General features: G+C 36.5%; 1 protein-coding gene across 1 annotated transcript; it reads right to left on the reverse strand.

The window, feature by feature from the left end:
* Positions 1-1,295: 1,295 nt before the first annotated feature.
* LOC129923761 (uncharacterized) lies at positions 1,296-20,716 on the reverse strand. The gene is made up of 7 exons (XM_056016286.1): positions 20,467-20,716; positions 18,476-18,566; positions 12,745-12,823; positions 8,733-8,831; positions 5,307-5,524; positions 2,196-2,291; positions 1,296-1,761 (listed from the first exon to the last, which is right to left on the reverse strand). The coding sequence occupies exons 2-7, from the start codon at positions 18,542-18,544 to the stop codon at positions 1,600-1,602; spliced, it is 723 nt and encodes a 240-aa protein (XP_055872261.1). The 5' UTR covers positions 18,545-18,566; positions 20,467-20,716; the 3' UTR covers positions 1,296-1,599.
* Between the last annotated feature and the right edge of the window lie 568 nt (positions 20,717-21,284).

The following is a 21,284-nucleotide window of genomic DNA, read 5'->3' on the forward strand; positions in this document are numbered from 1 at the left end:
AAACTTAGAATGGTGTCTCCGGTGTTGAAAGTGCAGAAAGTGATGATGTTTTTATTTCACAGCTAAATGCTGGGGCATGCATAGGCTACATTTTAGCACTACATAGGCTACATTTTAGCACTACATAGGCTACATTTTAGCACTACTGAATCAGTTTTTAGGCTCTCCCGTGTGTAAGTTGTATTTAGTAAACTATGGCGTTTAGTTTAGCACATTGTTTAGTTTAGCACATTGTTTAGTTTATCGTGAAAATCTCCAATACAATAGAAAAGTTGTTTAGTAGCATTTTGTGTAAGACAAATATACTAAGAACCACTGGTATCAGTGAAGGAGTTATGTATAGGCTTCACAAGCTGAAACATAGGATCTCACTTTCTAGAGGGACCCCAAACCGGTGCTTTTTTGTGACGGTACGCACCGATACGACGTACTGGCACCTTTTTCAATGTGGGGAAAAAAATTATTACTTTTCTTGTATTTTAACGTTTATTATTAATTTATTAGTAGTGAAAAGGCAATCCATCACTGAGTACCGGCACCTTTCAGTTTGTGATGAATAATACTGATGCATAGTAAAAGACTCGTTATCTATCTATATACTTCTCTTTTACCCTCTGAGATAAGGCCTGAACACTGACCTGCAATGTCGTAACCTGTGGGGATTAGAGGCCAATAGCTCGTTGCCACGTCATTAGTCTGTACGACGTGGTAATTTATTAGTCTAAACTGCCCACAGGTTACGACTTCGCAGGTCAGTGTTCAGGCCTTCTCGAACGACTGATCTGACTCTAACTCACATGGTCAATGCGAATGTACGTTGAACACTCCCAGCTTGCCTTCAAGAAAAAGATAAAAGGGGGGTGAGGGGGTGTACAGTTTTGTGGAGGAACAGTTTTGTGCTCAGCGGCTTTCCCAATCCTAGAATCGTGAAGAATTTCTGAAACTTTTTTTTTTCCCCATTAAGTCAAAAGGGGGGGGGGGCTTTGAAATGTACACAATGTAGAAGAATCAGTAAGTCTAAATCTATGTACTTTATTGTAAGTCTTCAGCGGCAGTAAAATTGTATGTTTTGTTTCAATACAAGAAAGTTGTGTTGTTGTTGCTTTCAGTTTCCTGGTTTACGTCTGCAAGGAAAACTATTTCGTTGATTTAGTCATGATATATATATCACGAGATTTCTCTCTTTGCGCTGTACAGCAGATTTATCCTCGTTAAGGTAGCCATACCATAATATCCAGTCTTCTGCTAATCGAGTAATCATGTAAAATTACAATTCAGAAAAAAAAATTAATATTTAAAAAGGCTCGTTTTTGTTTCGTTGTCTTTGTTTTTTTTTTTTTTTTTCTTTCACCTTTTCATTAATTTTTGTATATGTTACTATTTGATTATTTAATGATATCTTAAAGGTAAGCATGTAAATGTTTAGACCCCTTCAAGGTGAATACATTAAAGATATCGTTAAAGATCATCAACTGATACAAGATGTTGCTTTCTAAATATAGCACCTCTCCCTAGCGCCATTACCCTAGCCAGTCTCATTACGTCCACAAACTCATTACGTCCACAAATCTTGACGTCCACCAACTCATGGGCGTCTCTTTAACTTTCGTTGAGAGATGATATCTTCTGTTTCATGATGGAGTCGCAGTATTTGACTACGTAATTTCCGGTATTGTCCTGCATTACCTTCTTGCTATCTGCCTTCTCATCAAACTTGGTAGGACACATGTAACCATCTGGGCAGTTGCAGAGAAACTCGACCTGTTTATATAAATATATATGGATCAAGAAAGAATGGAATCTGTAACCAGAAAATTATCAAACAAAGTATGTATAACAAGGCTTAAAATTATGATCATTTGTAATGATTATAGCAATTTTCATTTTGAAGAATTCGAACATTTTGAAAATATTATACAACACAAATATGAATGAAATTAGAGAATGATTGGTCTCCCTTTTCTCTATTCTTTTTTTAAAATACCACCACCTTCGTCACTTCATCTTATTTCTTTTTCTATTACTTTTTTTTCTGTCGTTTGAACATAGTGATCGTAGAAATATATCAATTCTGACAGCAATGACTATAAATTCTGTCATCAATGACTATAAAGTCTGAGATTCCTGACTCTAAAGTCTGACAGCACTAACTATAAAGAATGACAGTACTAACTCTAAAGTTGGACACTACTGACCTCTAGTACTTTGTCATTGTATTTATTGACGTCAATGTAAATTCGGGCACATGCACTTTGTTCCGTCAGTGTGGTCGATGGTCGAGGACACTCTTCCTAAAAACATGAGATAACATTTGAAGGTTTAAATCTCTCTACAGCACACAATGTACCCAATAAATACACCTGACATAAGCAAATGCATAGCCAATATTTGGTTTATATACAGGTCGCTTTACTTGCTCTCTACAGTCAAAATATTGATCAAGAACCCCTTATAAGAAAAATCGAACTAAGATACGAAATCAGATTTCATTACAGTCGCATCATATATAATCTTATTTTGAGTAATAATTCTTTTTTTTTTTCGAAATACTGGGCCCAGCTAGTGGATAGAGACTAATCAAACCAATGGGCTTATCTGGTGGATAGAGACTAATCAAATTACTGGGCTTATCTGGTGGATAGAGACTAATCAAATTATTGGGCTTATCTGTTGGATAGAGACTAATCAAACCACTGGGCTTATCTGGTGGATAGAGACTAATCAAATTACTGGGCTTATCTGTTGGATAGAGACTAATCAAACTACTGGGCATATCTATTGGATAGAGACCAATCAAATTACTGGGCTTATCTGGTGGATAGAGACTAATCAAACTACTGGGCATATCTGTTGGATAGAGACCAATCAAATTACTGGGCTTATCTGGTGGATAGAGACTAATCAAACCACTGGGCTTATCTGGTGGATAGAGACTAATCAAACTACTGGGCATATCTGTTGGAAAGAGACCAATCAAATTACTGGGCTTATCTGTTGGATAGAGACTAATCAAATTACTGGGCTTATCTGGTGGATAGAGACTAATCAAACTACTGGGCATATCTGTTGGATAGAGACCAATCAAATTACTGGGCTTATCTGTTCGATAGAGACTAATCAAATTACTGGGCTTATCTGGTGGATAGAGACTAATCAAATTACTGGGCTTATCTGGTGGATAGAGACTAATCAAACTACTGGGCATATCTGTTGGATAGAGACCAATCAAATTACTGGGCTTATCTGTTGGATAGAGACTAATCAAATTACTGTGTTTATCTGTTGGATAGAGACCAATCAAATTACTGGGCTTATCTGTTGGATAGAGACTAATCAAATTACTGTGTTTATCTGTTGGATAGAGCTAGTGGATGGAGTTAATAGAAATAACGGACTTAGCTGGTGGACAAAGGTAGTTTTATACAGTGGGTTCCATCCCATTGTGGTCTGGTCAGTCATCAGAGGGCTGACCTTTTAGCGAAGACCGCGGCGACAACGTGCACCCAATACGATGAACCGTGCACTCTCGCGATCCCTAGCCGACACCCGTTTATTGGGACGTTGGTACGACAGTTGGGACGCTTCCGACAAGGGCCGAGAGCTACACAGGCAGATAAGTAAACCAGACCGAAAGGACGCGTGGTGGGAGCTCTACTGTGCGGAGCAGGCAGTCCTAGCCCAGTTCCGAGTCTGACACTGTCCAATAGGCACGTACTTTGGACGGTGGAAGGAGAACTACAACACACGGTGCCGCCACTGCGTCGAGGACGACGAGACAATAGAGCACATTCTTTATGAATGCCGAGCTCTGCATGGGGGACGATCGGGACAGGAAATTGAGAGAGAGAATACGGGTCCATGTGCGGCAAGAGGTCTATCCTTGTATGGGGACAAGGCGACCTTATAACTCACTGCCCGCTTCCTCTTCCGTGCTCTAAGGGAGTAATCTCAGCATGGTTCGTTACTAATGGGGTTTCTGATTCGGTGGATAAAGGTTATTTAAAATACGGGCCTAGCTGGTGGATAATCGAAATACTGGGCGTAGTTGGTAGGAACAGACAAGTTAATTTACCGGTAGTATCTGGTGGGAAATCAGCCACTCGACAATAGTTAGAGAATGCCCAAGCAAAGTAATGGCAATATCAAGTTTCAGTAAATATAATAAATGTGCTTAGTGCAACAACAAAACAATTTTACATCACAAGTTTTATGTTACAGTTGTTACTCACATAGACATTTATATATATATATTGTATCTAGACTGGACATGGAGATCTTTTAAAACTACAAAAATGTCGTGAAATTTTTTTTTAAGTTGGATCAAGGCGTTGTTTTGTACAATAATCATATAAATTAAAGTGGGTCTTTTTTTCTATCCTAACCTATGTAACATATAATTTAATTTTTAGATCTAAATATAGTAATTGAATATCAAAAATAAGAGTAGGCCTACTCCCGTCTCATAATAATTATTTTGCAATTTTTAGATACATAATCTAGAAAGATCTAGGTACCGTAATCAATATATTTAAATGTAAATAAGATTATTAAAATCAACAGACATGAATTATTTTGATCTAGGATTTTTGAAACATTATTTCAATGAAAACTAACAGGAAATGGCTTTGTTTCCTATATTAGAGTGAATATATAGTTCTGTGATTAATAGCCCATTCTAAAGAAAATCCGAGAAATGATTTTGAATTATTTCTAAACTTTGAAAACTAAAGATCATTACTTTTCTAAGACAGAAAAGATTGATTAGGGCGACTTCCCTTAGAGCTCGAAAAAGAGTATATAAATAAATAAATAAATAAATAAATATATAGTATATATAAATAAATAAATAAATAAATATATAGTATATATAAATAAATAAATAAATAAATATATAGTATATATAAATAAATAAATAAATAAATAAATATATATATATATATATATATATATATATATATATATATATATATATATATATATATATATATATATATATATATATATATATAGGTCTGTGAATCGATCAATCGCGAATAAGAATTTGTTACCAGTTTCCAGTCTAGATATAATATATAAGTCTATGCCCTATGGTTACTCATTACTTACAAACATTGATTCGTTTTTGACATCAAACTTTAACATAGCCAAGTATCGAACATGTAAAATACATTAACATTTTGAAGTTATCAAAAACGATTAAGATCTATCACGTGAACTTAGAAATCCAATCATAGGCTTCGTTTTATACGTTTGTTTAGTTTTGCAGTTGACCATAGTGTCCTCTGACCCTTTAAAATGTCCTTCACCTTCTCACACTTGTAGAAGTATTTCCATTTGTTGCCGACACGCTTCCAGCCCATGATCTTGAAAGACACATCCGCCCCGCACACGCAGCGTGGCTCGTCCACCAGGGGTTCCCATTTCTTGATGTCCGTCTCCACTACGGCCGCCATCTCGTCTCCCTGGCATTGCTTCTTCCCTTGGAAGACGTTTGTGCAGAATCGATACTGGACCGTCCAGTGTGCTAAACAAAGACAATGGTATACATAGGTCTGTATTAGTGTTGACAAACGTTGGTCTATATTTAGTCTTTAAGTTAAGAGTCTGATGAACGGGCATACAACACTGGCTTGAGTAAAAAAAATGTCATTGTTATAACTCTGTGTATCTTAAAAAAAATATCTAAATTGCTTACGCTGCTGTATTATTATTATTGTTCTTATGTTCGAAACGAAGGAGTATTCATTATATGGCGCTGCCAGGGTCGAGTTTCGCTTAAGTAAAACAAAATTCATTGTAGCTAGGGAATTTTCTGGTGATGTAGCAGATCTGCAGCAGTACCGCCCTCTCACAGGCTACGAGAATTTTCCTAGGAATGTTAACGGTCTTTGAGGTCAGTTGTTATTAGCCCCTCGGTTAATATAACAATGGAGTATATTTTTATTTTGGATAACTTCCATAAACGCTTAATCTCCAAGCCAAGGTTCCCATATTTTCGTTATTTTCGTTGTTTTTTACATTTCAGTTTTTCTTACAGTATGAGACAGTGGTACGGCGATTTCAATAATGGTAGTAATTAAAATTCAATTAATTATCATTCTCTGGCACTGCCAGGGTCGACCTTCGTTAAAAGGAAACAAAATTTCATTTTTTTGGTCCCCTCAGTGTCAAATGAGAAATATTTTGACACGTCATGTCCGTCCTTTGACAGATACAGAGTAATGTGTCAGGGCTTCCAATGTGCCCTCGTCAAATGTTACTATCTCATAGGTTGATAGATTATTATTATTATTATTACTATCGTTAAGACTACTGCTGTTATTGTTATTATTAGTGATATTAGTAACATTTGCAGGGAAACATTGCAAAATGTAACATTGTAAAAAATATATATTTGAGCTGAGGTCATTTTAATCTCTTGAAAGTGTTTCGCACCACGTTAAAAAAGGGGGGGGGGCGGAGGATCCGGACTAGACTCCTCACCCCTCTTCACCCCTCTTACCTAGCGCCTAGCACAGTTCGCAGTCATCGCATTAGTAGACAGAGGCGTTTTAAAACACTCTTTTCATTTCTTTTTTATCTAAACTCTCTCTCACACACTCAAACATTCTCCCCCCCAGCCCCCCTCTCTTGTAGACCTCACGCACGCTCACCGAGGACTATCGATCACTAGCCTTCCAGAGGCTAAATTTCAAACAGAGTTAAATGGTATTGATTTGTTTCGGTATCTCTGAAAGCTTTGATGCTTTTGCCTTGTTGTTTTTTTGTTTTTTTTGTAAATAGAGCTCCATAGATGTTTCCGGAACTTTCGACTGCCATAGAAAGTCAGGGACTGAGATTCGAACAAAAAGATTTGGAGTCTCACGTAATTCTCAATTAATTAAACTAATAAAGTCTCGAGGTTTCTTTACATGACTTTAAAACCCTTGGAGAGATTGAACACTTTATACGAAGTCATTTATTTATTCTATTCTATTTCTGGTTTATCTATAAGTTTAATCTAGGGTCGCACACATATCCCGCATGGGAGACGATCGCATGCCAAAGGCGATTTTCTTTGGCGAGCTTAAAGAGGGAGGCGCGGTGGCTGAGCGGTAAAGCTTGGCTTCCGAACCGAGGTCCTGGTTTTGAATTCTGGGGAAGACTGGGATTTCTAACTTCGGGATCTTTTGTGCGCCTCAGAGTCTACCTAGCTCTAATGGGTACCTAGCAATAGTTGTGGAAAGTAAAAGCGGTTGGTCGTTGTGCTGACTACATGACACCCTCGTTAACCGTAGGCCTCAGAAACAGATAGATTTTACATTATCTGCCATATAGAGCGCAAGGACTGAGAGGGATACTTTACTTCTTTACTTATAAAGGAGGGCGGCGTAACAGAGGTCCCCCCCCCTCCGTAAACGCTATAAAGATCAACTCAGGCGCCATTTTGCCCTCTCTGGCATAGAGGAAAGTAGCTGGCAGCAGATGACCTCTGAGAGTTGGAGAGGTGTCCTGCGGGACAAACATTTGAGACTCCAAGAAAAGCCATTATTGAAGAAGAAGGAAAGAAAAATTAAATTAACCGCCAGCGGACAACGGCTTGGTCTGCGTGACGTGTGAGAAAATATGTAGGTCGCAACTGGGTTTACGTAGTCATGTGAAACACTGCACTTATCCTTACCTTTTTTTAACTTGACTTTTTGACTTGTGTCTTTTTAACTACCTGCCTTAGACTGTGACTACTGTGAGGTAATAGTCGGAATGGAATGAAGTTTGGACAAAGTAAAAGTTTCGCACATAAAAGTATGGCTGGGTGGTTAAGTTCGCGAGAATGTCAAGGTGTAATAGCCCCATACAGTCTGTCTGACTGCCTGGTACAAAGTCTGTTCTCGTTTTTTTCTCTCACTTCCCATTCTCGGACCAAGTTGAAATTTTTGCACAATTATTCATAGTCGATGATAATACATGAATCAAGCAAACAATTAACCATTTATTTAATCAATTAGTAATAATTATTTAATTTGGTTTTGTATAGAAAAAAAGGGGAATGAAATCTCGCAATATTTAGATATATGGCCAGTAATTATGCATTTCTTCCGCTTTGCTTTTTTAAAAGTATATATTTCTCTGCATTATCCTTCTTTAGCTGCTACACACCTGTGTTATGTCTTATAGTCCTCTGGTCTGCATGTAGTATGAAATGTTTCCCAGTGGTATATCCAACCAATTGTCTGATTATAACGTTTTATATTTTTTTCAAATTCTGCTTATAAAATATGTCCATTAAGATCACCCCCCCCAATTATTAACCACCTAACCAGGGGGCTCGAGCTCAAATCCCGACATGCTGAGCTCCTAAAGGCAGCACGGAAACCTTCTCCCCAATACTCCCGCCCCCCACCACCCTAACCCCCAAAGGAAAGCGGACCATAGCGCACTCAGCACACTAATAGCACGAGGGATGCGTTATATAAAAGCAATTTTTTTTAATACTAATAAGATAAGAGACAAACTTGAACGTTGCGATGTAACCCATTCCTGCCTAAATAGTATTTATGACATGTATTATGTAGGAAAAAACAAAAGATCTGTTTAAAAAACGACTACAGTCAGCAATGGGTTAAAACGCACTCTAAGAGCGGCGTCGAATAGGGCTTCGTTTATATTTGATTGGACTTAAAAACGCGAGGTAGTGATCGCAATCGGAATAGTCGTGGTTGTTAATCAAAGTGGCTGCAGGTATGTAGACTCACCTCTCTCGTAGTGTTGCCAGGTTAGACTGTTGTCTCCGTGAGTGTTGACCCATTCCTTGCTACAACTTGAGACTCCCTCTCTACAGTAACAGTTATCTCCTGGCAAAAGAAAATCATTTGCATATATCAGTGTTTCCCAAATTTGTTCAGTGGAACCCTAGTCTTCCGCGAGGCCTGAATAAGCTGAATAAGTGTTGCACGAACTACTAAAATAAGTAAGTAGTAGGCTACCACGTGAATTAATCTCTCTAAATTAAATAATCAAAATGTCCCGCTCAGAATCTGCGAAGTGTTCCGTTGGAGAAAAAGTTTGGGAACCACTGGTATACATCATCGTATTGTGTGAGCTAATATATGAACAGGACTGTCATTACGTCTGATATTAATTGTCAGTGATATTAATTGTCAGTGATATTAATTGTCAGTGATATGAATCCATAGTTTGTACGACTTCAATGTGTCATCTAATGTTTGAGCTTCTCTAGTCAAGTGAAGTCCTTGACATAATGTTTGGTTTGTCTCTACGGTGCAGCGCGGTGCGAATGTGTTTATGAACGAGAAGACGTGACCAAAAGATGACATCAGATAATCAAAGGAAACCCTCATTATAAGTGACTGCATGCCAAGGTGGTTTTTTTGTTATTGGTTATTGTGGATTTTTGGTTTTATTAAAAAATAACGATTTTCCTCCTGTACAAAAATCTAGATTCGTTTTATTTAATTCGAACTGAATATTACATTATCGCATTAGCATTGCCAACTGTCAGTAAAAGAATGAATATGTTTCATTTTGAATAACAATTTACTTAGTATTAAATAAACTTCAGCAAATGTGTAAGATGTCTGAACACAAATACATTTGTTCACTTACGAAAACAAAATAATGAGTCATTAATGAGATCAACTTACTTATAGTGGGAGGCAAGAATACAACACAGGGAAGTTTTGCCTATACACTCATGCATGTGACAGACTTGTACATTATGATTACTTCATGGGACAGCCTCGTGAAAAGAGACATTATAAAACACAAATGAACTCAAGCTAAGTTGAAGCATTGCGTTATAGCCTCTACAGACAAGAGCTCAGAATGAATATGGGGCTTCAAAAGTGGCATACTCCGGCACAGAACTGCAGAACCTGAACAACAAACAAACATCCGAAATGGCATTTGTAGTCATACATTATGTGTAGATATGGCATAATTAAAGTGGCATTTCTCGTACATTATGCTGTACGTTGTCTTCCCTTTTTTATTTATTTTTTTTGCAAAATTTATTTTGGCGAAACTGTGAAGAGACCAGGTAACTAAAATATGAATCCATGTAGTGACTGTAGTGAATGTAAAGACTGTAGTGACTGTAGTGAATGTAGTGAATGTAGTGACTGTAGTGAATGTAGTGACTGTAGTGAATGTAAAGACTGTAGTGACTGTAGTGAATGTAAAGACTGTAGTGACTGTAGTGAATGTAGTGACTGTAGTGAATGTAGTGAATGTAGTGACTCTAGTGACTCTAGTGAATGTAAAGACTGTAGTGACTGTAGTGACAGTAGTGAATGTAGTGACTGTAGTGAATGTAGTGAATGTAGTGACTGTAGTGACTGTAGTGACTGTAGTGACTGTAGTGACTGTAGTGAATGTAGTGACTCTAGTGACTCTAGTGAATGTAAAGACTGTAGTGACTGTAGTGACAGTAGTGAATGTAGTGACTGTAGTGAATGTAGTGAATGTAGTGACTCTAGTGACTCTAGTGAATGTAAAGACTGTAGTGACTGTAGTGACAGTAGTGAATGTAGTGACTGTAGTGAATGTAGTGAATGTAGTGACTGTAGTGACTGTTGTGAATGTAAAGACTGTAGTGACTGTAGTGACAGTAGTGAATGTAGTGACTGTAGTGAATGTAGTGAATGTAAAGACTGTAGTGACTGTAGTGACAGTAGTGAATGTAGTGACTGTAGTGAATGTAGTGAATGTAGTGACTGTAGTGACTGTAGTGAATGTAAAGACTGTAGTGACTGTAGTGACAGTAGTGAATGTAGTGACTGTAGTGACTGTAGTGAATGTAAAGACTGTAGTGACTGTAGTGACAGTAGTGAATGTAGTGACAGTAGTGAATGTAGTGACTGTAGTGAATGTAGTGACTGTAGTGACTGTAGTGAATGTAAAGACTGTAGTGACTGTAGTGACAGTAGTGAATGTAGTGACTGTAGTGACTGTAGTGAATGTAGTGAATGTAGTGACTCTAGTGACTCTAGTGAATGTAAAGACTGTAGTGGCTGTAGTGACAGTAGTGAATGTAGTGACTGTAGTGAATGTAGTGAATGTAGTGAATGTAAAGACTGTAGTGAATGTAGTGAATGTAGTGACTCTAGTGACTCTAGTGAATGTAAAGACTGTAGTGACTGTAGTGACAGTAGTGAATGTAGTGACTGTAGTGAATGTAGTGAATGTAGTGAATGTAAAGACTGTAAAGACTGTAAAGACTGTAGTGAATGTAGTGAATATAGAGACTGTAGTGAATGTAAAGACTGCAGTGACTGTAGTGAATGTAGTGAATGTAGTGAATGTAGTGAATGTAAAGACTGTAGTGACAGTAGTGACAGTAGTGAATGTAGTGAATGTAGTGAATGTAAAGACTGTAGTGACTCTAGTGACTCTAGTGACTCTAGTGACTCTAGTGAATGTAAAGACTGTAGTGGCTGTAGTGACAGTAGTGACTGTAGTGACAGTAGTGAATGTAGTGAATGTAGTGAATGTAGTGACTGTAGTGAATGTAGTGAATGTAAAGACTGTAAAGACTGTAGTGAATGTAGTGAATGTAGTGAATGCAGTGAATGTAGAGACTGTAGTGACTGTAGTGAATGTAAAGACTGTAGTGACTGTAGTGAATGTAGTGAATGTAGTGAATGTAAAGACTCTAGTGACAGTAGTGAATGTAAAGACTGTAGTGACTCTAGTGAATGTAAAGACTGTAGTGACTGTAGTGAATGTAGTGAATGTAGTGAATGTAGTGAATGTAGTGAATGTAGTGACTCTAGTGAATGTAAAGACTGTAGTGACTCTAGTGAATGTAGTGACTCTAGTGACTCTAGTGAATGTAAAGACTGTAGTGACTGTAGTGACAGTAGTGATTGTAGTGAATGTAGTGAATGTAGTGACTCTAGTGACTCTAGTGACTCTAGTGAATGTAAAGACTGTAGTGACTGTAGTGAATGTAGTGAATGTAGTGAATGTAAAGACTGTAGTGACAGTAGTGAATGTAAAGACTGTAGTGACTCTAGTGAATGTAAAGACTGTAGTGACTGTAGTGAATGTAGTGAATGTAGTGAATGTAGTGACTCTAGTGACTCTAGTGACTCTAGTGAATGTAAAGACTGTAGTGACTCTAGTGAATGTAGTGACTCTAGTGACTCTAGTGAATGTAAAGACTGTAGTGACTCTAGTGAATGTAGTGACTCTAGTGACTCTAGTGAATGTAAAGACTGTAGTGACTGTAGTGACAGTAGTGACAGTAGTGAATGTAGTGAATGTAGTGAATGTAGTGACTCTAGTGACTCTAGTGAATGTAAAGACTGTAGTGACTGTAGTGACTGTAGTGAATGTAGTGAATGTAAACACTGTAGTGACAGTAGTGAATGTAAAGACTGTAGTGACTCTAGTGAATGTAAAGACTGTAGTGACTGTAGTGAATGTAGTGAATGTAGTGAATGTAGTGAATGTAGTGACTCTAGTGACTCTAGTGAATGTAAAGACTGTAGTGACAGTAGTGACAGTAGTGAATGTAGTGAATGTAGTGAATGTAGTGACTGTAGTGAATGTAGTGTAGTGAATGTAAAGACTGTAGTTACTGTAGTGACAGTAGTGACAGTAGTGAATGTAGTGAATGTAGTGAATGTAGTGACTGTAGTGAATGTAGTGTAGTGAATGTAGTGGATGTAGTGAATGTGTTAATGTGCATAAAATATTAGTGTAATGGGCATCAATAGATTCACAGGTTAAAATCTTAGCTACCTTCATCCACAACTGTTCCGTCTTTATACTTCATCAATGTTGTACAGACATGCTGACCGCCACACTCTCTGGTTGGTGGCTGAAATGAAACAAGGTTTTGAAAGTACATTCACTCTCTATCTTACTTTTATATACATGTAGAGGTATATAAAATTAAAAATACATAATTAGAAAATATAACCTTTTTTTAAAAAAAAAAAAAGCTTATCTAATAAAAAGAAAGTGTATCCAATAAATCTTTTTTTTAAAAACAAAGCTTATCTAAGGAGAAGAACAGCAATATCACTCAATACTGCAAAGTTTGACTCCCTTTTTCTATATAAAACGAAATTAATGATTGTTTAATTTAATTTTTTTATTGATTCATATATTGTCATCCACTATGAATAATTATGCAATATTTCAACTCGATCCGACAGTGCCGTGTATGCTGCATCATTCACACTGCAACCAATCGCTAACTTCTTCTAACAGTCACCATCGAAAACACACACACACGCACACACACACACACACACGAGCGAGAACAAGAACGCGATAGTCTTTTCATGAACGCGATAGTCCTTTCAAAACAATGTTGGCTCTAGAGTTCTATATCTAAGTTATTCTAAGTCTAGTACTGAAGCCAAATTTAGATATATTTTTTTTTTACTTTGAAAAATTACAACGGTCAAACTAGAGTTTTCCCCATGTGGCCAACGAGTTAGTGATTCTTTTCTCAGCGAAATACATCTACCGTTAAATTTGTAGAAAAATCGTTAAAGCCGTTTTTCTTTTAGATCTGCATTCAGTTCTATGCAGGTTCCTGAAGGTTCCATATTCCACAAAGTTCAAATTTTGATCTATAGATGTATTGTAAAAAAAAAAAAAAGTCATGAACGATATATCGAAATATTATTGCCATGCTCTGAACAACGAAAGTAAAATTATGTATTTATGCAAAAAGTAAAATACAGATTCTATAGTGCTAAGAACTGCGCTTTTGCTATGTAATGGTTTGCCTCCATCTAGGGACATCTCTCAAGTGTTGATGAACCGAAATCTGTTGAAGCACTTTGTCTACACAACATACTTTCAAAAGCGCTAAACAGGCGCAGGGATAACTCTTGCAGTTCATGTTCAGTCAAATCGATTCTCCGACGCCCAATTATCTCCCCTGAGTTATCTCTGAGACATAATCTTGAAACGGTGAACGCTTGCTAGCATCAAAAAGCTCTTAGACACCAATGGCGATTGATGGATATCTTCATAGACTTGTGGTTTTATATTAATTTGTACGAGACTTTACATTTTACATGTTAGCAGTCTAGTCTTTACACTTTAGCAATTTAGTCTTTACATATTAGCAGTCTAGTCTTTACATTGTTTAATCTTTACATGTTAGTAGTCTAATGTTTACATGTTAGCAGCCTAGTCTTTACATTGTCTAATATTTACATGTTAGCAGTCTAGTCTTTAGGCCTACATGTTAGCAGTCTAGTCTTTACATGTTAACAGTTTAATCTTTACATGTTAACAGTTTAATCTTTACATGTTAACAGTTTAGTCTTTACATGTTAACAGTCTGGTCTTTACATGTTAACAATTTAGTCTTTACATGTTAACAGTTTAGTTGTTGCATGTTAACAGTTTAGTCTTTACATGTTAGCAGTCTAGTCTTTACATGTTAGCAATTTAGTCTCTACATGTTAGTAGTCTAGTCTTTACGTGTTAACAATTTAGTCTTTACATGTTAACAGTTTAGTTGTTGCATGTTAACAGTTTAGTCTTTACATGATATCAGTCTAGTCTTTACATGTTAGCAGTCTAGTCTTTACATGTTAACAGTTTAGTCTTTACATGATAGCAGTCTAGTCTTTACATGTTAGCAGTCTAGTCTTTACATGATAACAGTCTGGTCTTTACATGTTAACAGTTTAGTCTTTACATGATAGCAGTCTAGTCTTTACATGTTAGCAGTCTAGTCTTCTGGCCTATAACTCTGAAACGTGTTTATATATTTTTACAATTCCAATACTTTTATAAAGGGCACCCTTGTCAAATCTGTTTCTATAATAGGGTGTCATGTAGACAGCTAATAAACAGCCGCCTTTTCATTTCCCCCACGTATGTAAGGTACCCACAGAAGTTGGGTGGACTCAAGGACGTCCTTAAAACTCCTCAAAATTTCAATCTTCATTGGGATTTGAACTGTAGACCCATCGGCTCCGCAGTCAAGCTCTGTACCACTCGGTCCTTACGCCCCAATAGTAATTTTATCCTGATGAAATACTTTCTAAATACCTATTTTGATGAAATAATAACTTTAAATAACATGTATCTAAGAGGAAGAACTCCGCACTTACAACTATATCTCTCAATAATGCAGAAGTTATTTCGGTATCAAACAACATAATTAAATACCAATAATATATTGACTAATTGGTTAATGTTTTAATTAATTCATGTTTTGTTTGGTACATGATATGGAGTGTGTGTGTGTGTGTGTGTTTCCTAGGTGATGAAGACTAGAGGCTAGGCGATTGGTTGGTGGCTATGTATTTCAAAATGATGAAATAGGAGCTGGAATGTCGTAATGCAGATGTTAAGAACGAGAGACGATCTAAAGACATGAAAGTGTAAAGACGTGTTTTTGCTGTGAGTTAGATTTTGTTTAAATATCAGTTTATTTCATTTCATCTCAAGTTAAATTGTCTATATTGTAACAAAAGTTATGTTTAAAAGAAAAGTTATATATGATTTTTTTTCTAGTTCTGTAATTTAATACTTTATTATACTTCTACATTTGCTTAGTTGTTTACTAACAATCTGGTACTATTATACAACAACCTTCAACAACAGTACTATAAATGATTGTTTACAGTTTCCACTCGATCCGAGAATGGGTACTAGAGAAAAAACGTGTAGGCTGTGCGCGGTGCGGCATGTTACTCTACATAATTAGTTATATCTGTAAATTCTCAAGGATTAAGTATCCTTCCTGGTTTTAAACAAATTGATTAATTATTAGTATTTAATTGCACATTAGATTTTTTTTTTTATTGATTCGGCAATAAATAATTGTGCAAAGTTTCAACTTGATCCGAGAATTATTATTATTGTTATTAAATAATTACTATCATATGTCGTAGTAGGCTACTCTAAATAAATAACAAGAATAACAAAAAAGTCCAAACGACCCAGATAAAACTAATAAAGGGGTTATTGTTCTTTAAATCACTAATGAATAGATTTTTTGTTATAAAAAAAAACGATACATCTACTAGACTATACACTACTCCAATGATAGGCCAATGACAGATTTAGACTTAGAAGACGATGCACAAAATTTTCCTGAGCTTTAGTTTATTGAATTCTTGAATGAATGCGGAAATACCTATTGACGTAGGCCTATAGTCCATTCAAGTAACTTTAAGATAGATGTTCTCTCGTTCTCTAGCAAAATTTAAATTTATCTCTTTATATATTTTGATAAAATTATAAACTAATTTTCTCAATATGACTAGCGGGCTAGTAAATTATTTCGCAACGTTAAAAACCAACTGTTTAATTTCTAGGAAAATCGTTGGAGCCGTTTTCGAGATACTTGTCCAAGTTCCACCCACCAAGAAGGTACCAGGTTTCAAGAAGTTATGAGTTGAATAGAGGTATTGTAATAAAAAAGGTTATATTATTTTATTTGCATGGCTCCAGTCAGACATTGACTCAAGGGTGTTGCTACTGTGGGGAAGGATAGGATATTGATCTTATATTCTTAATGCCTGCCCCCTTCCCCCCTCCCCCCTCTCCAGTCCCTGAGTTTTTCGATTCCGTTGTACTGAGACAGACATCTACGTGCACAGCCTCTGTGTCTGTGTTTGAAGTGCCGGGTTTTTAATCAAATGGATATGAGGCTGTCAAAACAGTCACTCAAACGCAGTTACATGATGATAGTGATAATGATGGTCATGATGATTATAATGATGACGATAGTGACAGCATGAAAACCTCGCTGGCCCTTTGTATTTTAAATTGTAGGGAAATGTTCTCTGGTTTGAAAAATAGATATAAAATTAAAAAGCTATATCGCTAAATGTCACGTTGAAGTTTAATGTCACGTTGAAGTTTAATGTCACGTTGAAGTTTAATGTCATGGCGGTGTAAATGGCAAGAGACGACAAAAAATGTCAGAGTGAGCACTAAATGAGTCGCGCAGTTTGTTACGCTCACAATGTCAGCATCGGCGGATCTAGAGTTCTAGTGCGTATGTGAAAGAAAAAAACTATATATCTATTTATAGTTTAGAGACGTATAGCACACTTGACGGAGAAAGCATAAGAGAGAGAATAAGAGAGAGAGAGAATAAGAGAGTATGAGTGAATGAGTGAAGATGAGAACAAGAAAATGGGAGTAAGGAAGAGAAGGAGTGAGGAAATATAAAGGAGAATAGGAAAAGTGAGATGCCGAGAGATTGAGACCTTTATCTTTCTGAGAGTGAGCAAGAGAGAATTTAAAGTACTATTATTTTTCTCTCTGTCTCTGTAGAAAAAAAAATATAGGATCAATACAGTGCTTAATACACTTACATAAACAACAAAGAACTATTTAGTCATGGAACAAAGGTAACTAGCTTTTAGGTTCCAGACATGACGAATATTGACCAGCAAGTCGTAATATAGAGCATCAAAATATTGACAAATACCGGTAACTCCTAAATCATCAAAATATTAGATCCTAGTTCATAAAAAATATTGATCAATAAGTCATAGGCCATCGAAATATTGACCAAAAATTCATAGACCATAAAATACTGATCTATAAAAGTCATAAAACATGAAAATATTGACAAACATAAAGTCCTAGACCATGAAAATATTGACATATAACCCTAGACCACCAAAATACTAATAAAAAAGTCCTAGACCATAATAATAATAATAACAAACAAGTATTAGACCATCAAATTATGAAAAAGAATATAACATACGATAATGGTATAAAATGATCAATAAGTCATAGGCCATCGATATATTGACCAGTAAGTCATTTACCATCAAAATATTGATCTACAAAAGTCATAGACCTTGAAAATGTTGACTAACAAGTTCTAGACGATTGAAATATTAGCTACCTACCCCCAAGATTATCAAAATCTTGGTCAAGTGATTCTACACCACTCAAGTATGGGTCAAAAAATTCTACACCATTCAAGTATGGGTCAAAAAATTCTACACCATTCAAGTATGGGTCAAAAAAGTCTACATCATTCAAGTATGGGTCAAATAATTGCAGTCCATCAAAATATTCGACTTGCCTCAGACAATCAAAATATTGGCCAGGCGAGCTGTCAACGTGTTCACTTTGGAAATAATTTGATTTGTGAATTCTGAGGGTCGAAACAAATGGACGAGGGAAAGCAATCTGAGCCACGGCGGACATCGAAGGGAGGCGAGACAGAGACGGCAGAATGGGAGGGTGAATAGAAAATGAAAGAAATGTGGAGTTTAGAATTAATAATTGGTCGAGACGAAAGAAAGCTTACGTGCTCAAAAAATACTACAAATAAGAATCTAATTAGTGAGAAAGTAAGTCTATTCAAAATATTATTTTATAAGTGTTACAGTATTTTAGTCTGAATCGTTGTCTAAAATATCCTATTTATGTTACAAACATTTTCAGAGAGATTGAGAGAGAGGGAGAGACAGACCGAGAATATTGTAATGCCTCAAGAGGTGTCCAGAAATAATTTTACCTGGTCATCGGCTGCAGTCTTGGTATGTGATAAAATCCCAGCTACAGCCAAAATGTATAAGAATATCATTTTGAAGACTTGTACTCAAATCCTGTATGGAAAATTCAGAAGTTTGTGATCCATTTTGTTATGCCATTTAAATACGCTATAGCATTGCGTGGACTGACTATACCATTAAAATCTACTCCGTCATTAAAATGTAATATCTATGACGTTGTGATTAAGAATGTACAACACTAAGTTTCTCTAATCAGGCCTATTCTATTGTGGAATAGGATCTATAGCATTACGATTCTGTGTGTATTTAATCAAGAATCACAATATATAACGTAAAGATGCACAATCTGTTACATCGAGATCCACTGTTTTAAATATTCAGATAGCAATGTAAGCCATTCTATGAGCACTCTGTATGTCGGCCTGCTCATAGAGCCTATTGTTTGTCCTCTGTCACAAGCAAAGTATAAAAAAAATACTTTAAAGAAAAACATAAATAAGGAAAGAAACGCACCGCCATATCAGTACTGCAAGATTTATCTCGCTTTATATATATAATAAAGTAAAAGTAAAGTTCCCCTTGAGCGCCTTGAGGTCTATAGGGCAGATGTTTCTGTGGCCTACGGTTAACGTGGGTGTCATGTGGCCAGCACAACGACCAACCGCCTTTACTTTTCCCCAACTATTGTCGGGTACCCATTAGAGCTGGGTAAACTCAGAGGCGCCCGAAGATCAGTCTTCACCAGGATTCGAACCCCGGACCCCCGGTACGGAAGCCAAGCGCTTTACCGCTCAGCCACCACGCCTCCTTATATATATAATATATATTTATATATATTCAATTAATAACTAATGTATTATCTAATGGTATCTTTTTTATATTGATTACTGTTTTGTCATGGACAATGAATAATTATGCAAAGTATCAATTGGATCCAAGAATGAGAAGTAGGAGAAATAACTGATCTATAGTTTGTACCATACAGACAAACAGAGTATATTGCTGTAAACTTTGTAAAAACTAAAAGCGCTTTTCAAAATTTAAATTTAATATCAACATTTCTTGCTTGAAATAGTCTCAAATGTTACATTTGTTCATTCTAAAGCAAAACCATTTGGTTTTAAAACTCCATACACAAATGTAAGCAAGTTAGTATAGGAGCTTTACATACGTGGCGGGAAAACTATAAATAGCAACGTTTTAGGTGTATCCGGTGTGCAGCATGTGTCGATAGGCGATGTGTTGTTGTTGTTTTTAAAAGACATAGGATTTATGTTTTGAACAAGGGTGTAACTAGGAATTTTCCATCGTTTGGGGGCCCGTGGGGCTTGACCTCTTTGGGGGCCCCTGCATTTTGAGCAATGTTTAATTTTTTATGTGAAAACCCCCCACTCATTTTGGGCCTCCCAAGAGGGGTCCCGGGATGATTTTCAAATTCTCCCCCCTCCTCCCCCCACCCTAGCGTCGCCACTGGTTTAAAACTGTAGAATCAAATTTTATAATGCTCTTTTTCGTTTAGAGTTTTTATTTAGTTGGCAATATTGAAGTTCAATTTCAAAGTCCTTGACATTGTTTAACGTCCAAATCTCCTGTAGACCATATCTGGTAGAAAAAAAATTACTTTCAACTTATAAAGCTCCGAGTCTCATATTTTCTTATCTTATAATTTACAAATAATCTTATAATACAGACGTTCCTTCAGGTCAAGATTGTTATCGGCGTATCGACATGCTGATCTAATCGTGCATGTTAATTAAATACTTGAAATCTACTAAATCATTAATTTTCATGTCTGATTCAGGCAACAGGCACCATTCTCAAGTAACGAGAGAGAGAAAAGAGCACGTACGTCCTAGCATACGGAATAAGAAATGTGCCGACTATTTGGATATAGATGTCATTCTTATTCAAAGGTATCACTGCTAATGATTTTTTAAATGCCTATTCCAGACTTGTATACTCTGTCTACTGCTTCTGCACTATGAAAACTCACCAATCACGTGATTACGTTATTATTAAGCCACAAAGCAATCGATAAAGATTGAAAAAGAATGTTTTTATTTAGGTTTTTAATAGTCCAAATCTCAATCCTAAGAAAAACAAACAAATAATCCGGACAAATGGAGAAGGCACACAGGAGGGTAATTCGCAGCACAAGCAGACCACTGCCTAGTTCTGGACACGTGAGGAGGGCAGGGAGAGGGAGGGAGGCGACACTGCGCGAACTGTAACCACAGCGACACAAGAAGCCAGGGACTCTTAGGGTGTCCAGTCCATAGCCCGCCCCCGCCTCTGCCATCGCCCCCCTGCCCACTCTTACACACATCCGCTGGATCTGGTCTTGACAAGCATCGTTGCCAAGGAAACACTTTCTGCCAGAGATCTCCGAGGAATTTACTGCAAAGCGGACGACGTATCCGGGAGAACTGGGAAGGGGGGAAAAAAGAAAGGAAATGCGTTTCAGAAAGTGACACGCTAGATTCACACTTGAAATTATTTGTCAAAGGTACTAATACTGTATAAAACTATTTGTCAAAGGTACTAATACTGTTTAAAGATATTTTACAATGGAAAAGTATGTGCATATCTTTAATATGTTTATAATTTAAACATTCAATATTTAAATACGATGAGAATTAAATAGTGTATAGGTCCTAAATGTTCCCTTAATATGCTTCTTGGGTAGAAAGCCTTTCTTGGAGAAAGGGGGTTGTTTTTGCCCTAAGTTTGCGACAAGAGACCCCTGTAATGAATAAAAATTTCATTAATAAAAAGGTCTTGAAACAATATATATTGTTAACAACTATTTTA

Source organism: Biomphalaria glabrata, chromosome 17 (genome assembly GCF_947242115.1).
Source record: "Biomphalaria glabrata chromosome 17, xgBioGlab47.1, whole genome shotgun sequence".
In the NCBI taxonomy this organism is placed as follows: domain Eukaryota; kingdom Metazoa; phylum Mollusca; class Gastropoda; family Planorbidae; genus Biomphalaria; species Biomphalaria glabrata.

Excerpts from the sequence above, each read along its gene's own strand:
- LOC129923761 (XM_056016286.1), bottom strand. The coding sequence starts at position 18,544 with ATGATATTCTTATACATTTTGGCTGTAGCTGGGATTTTATCACATACC. Across the intron at positions 12,824-18,475 it reads AGACTGCAGCCGATGACCAG|CCACCAACCAGAGAGTGTGG; the intron begins GTAAAATTATTT and ends GTTTCATTTCAG. Across the intron at positions 5,525-8,732 it reads CTGGCAACACTACGAGAGAG|CACACTGGACGGTCCAGTAT; the intron begins GTGAGTCTACAT and ends GTCTTTGTTTAG.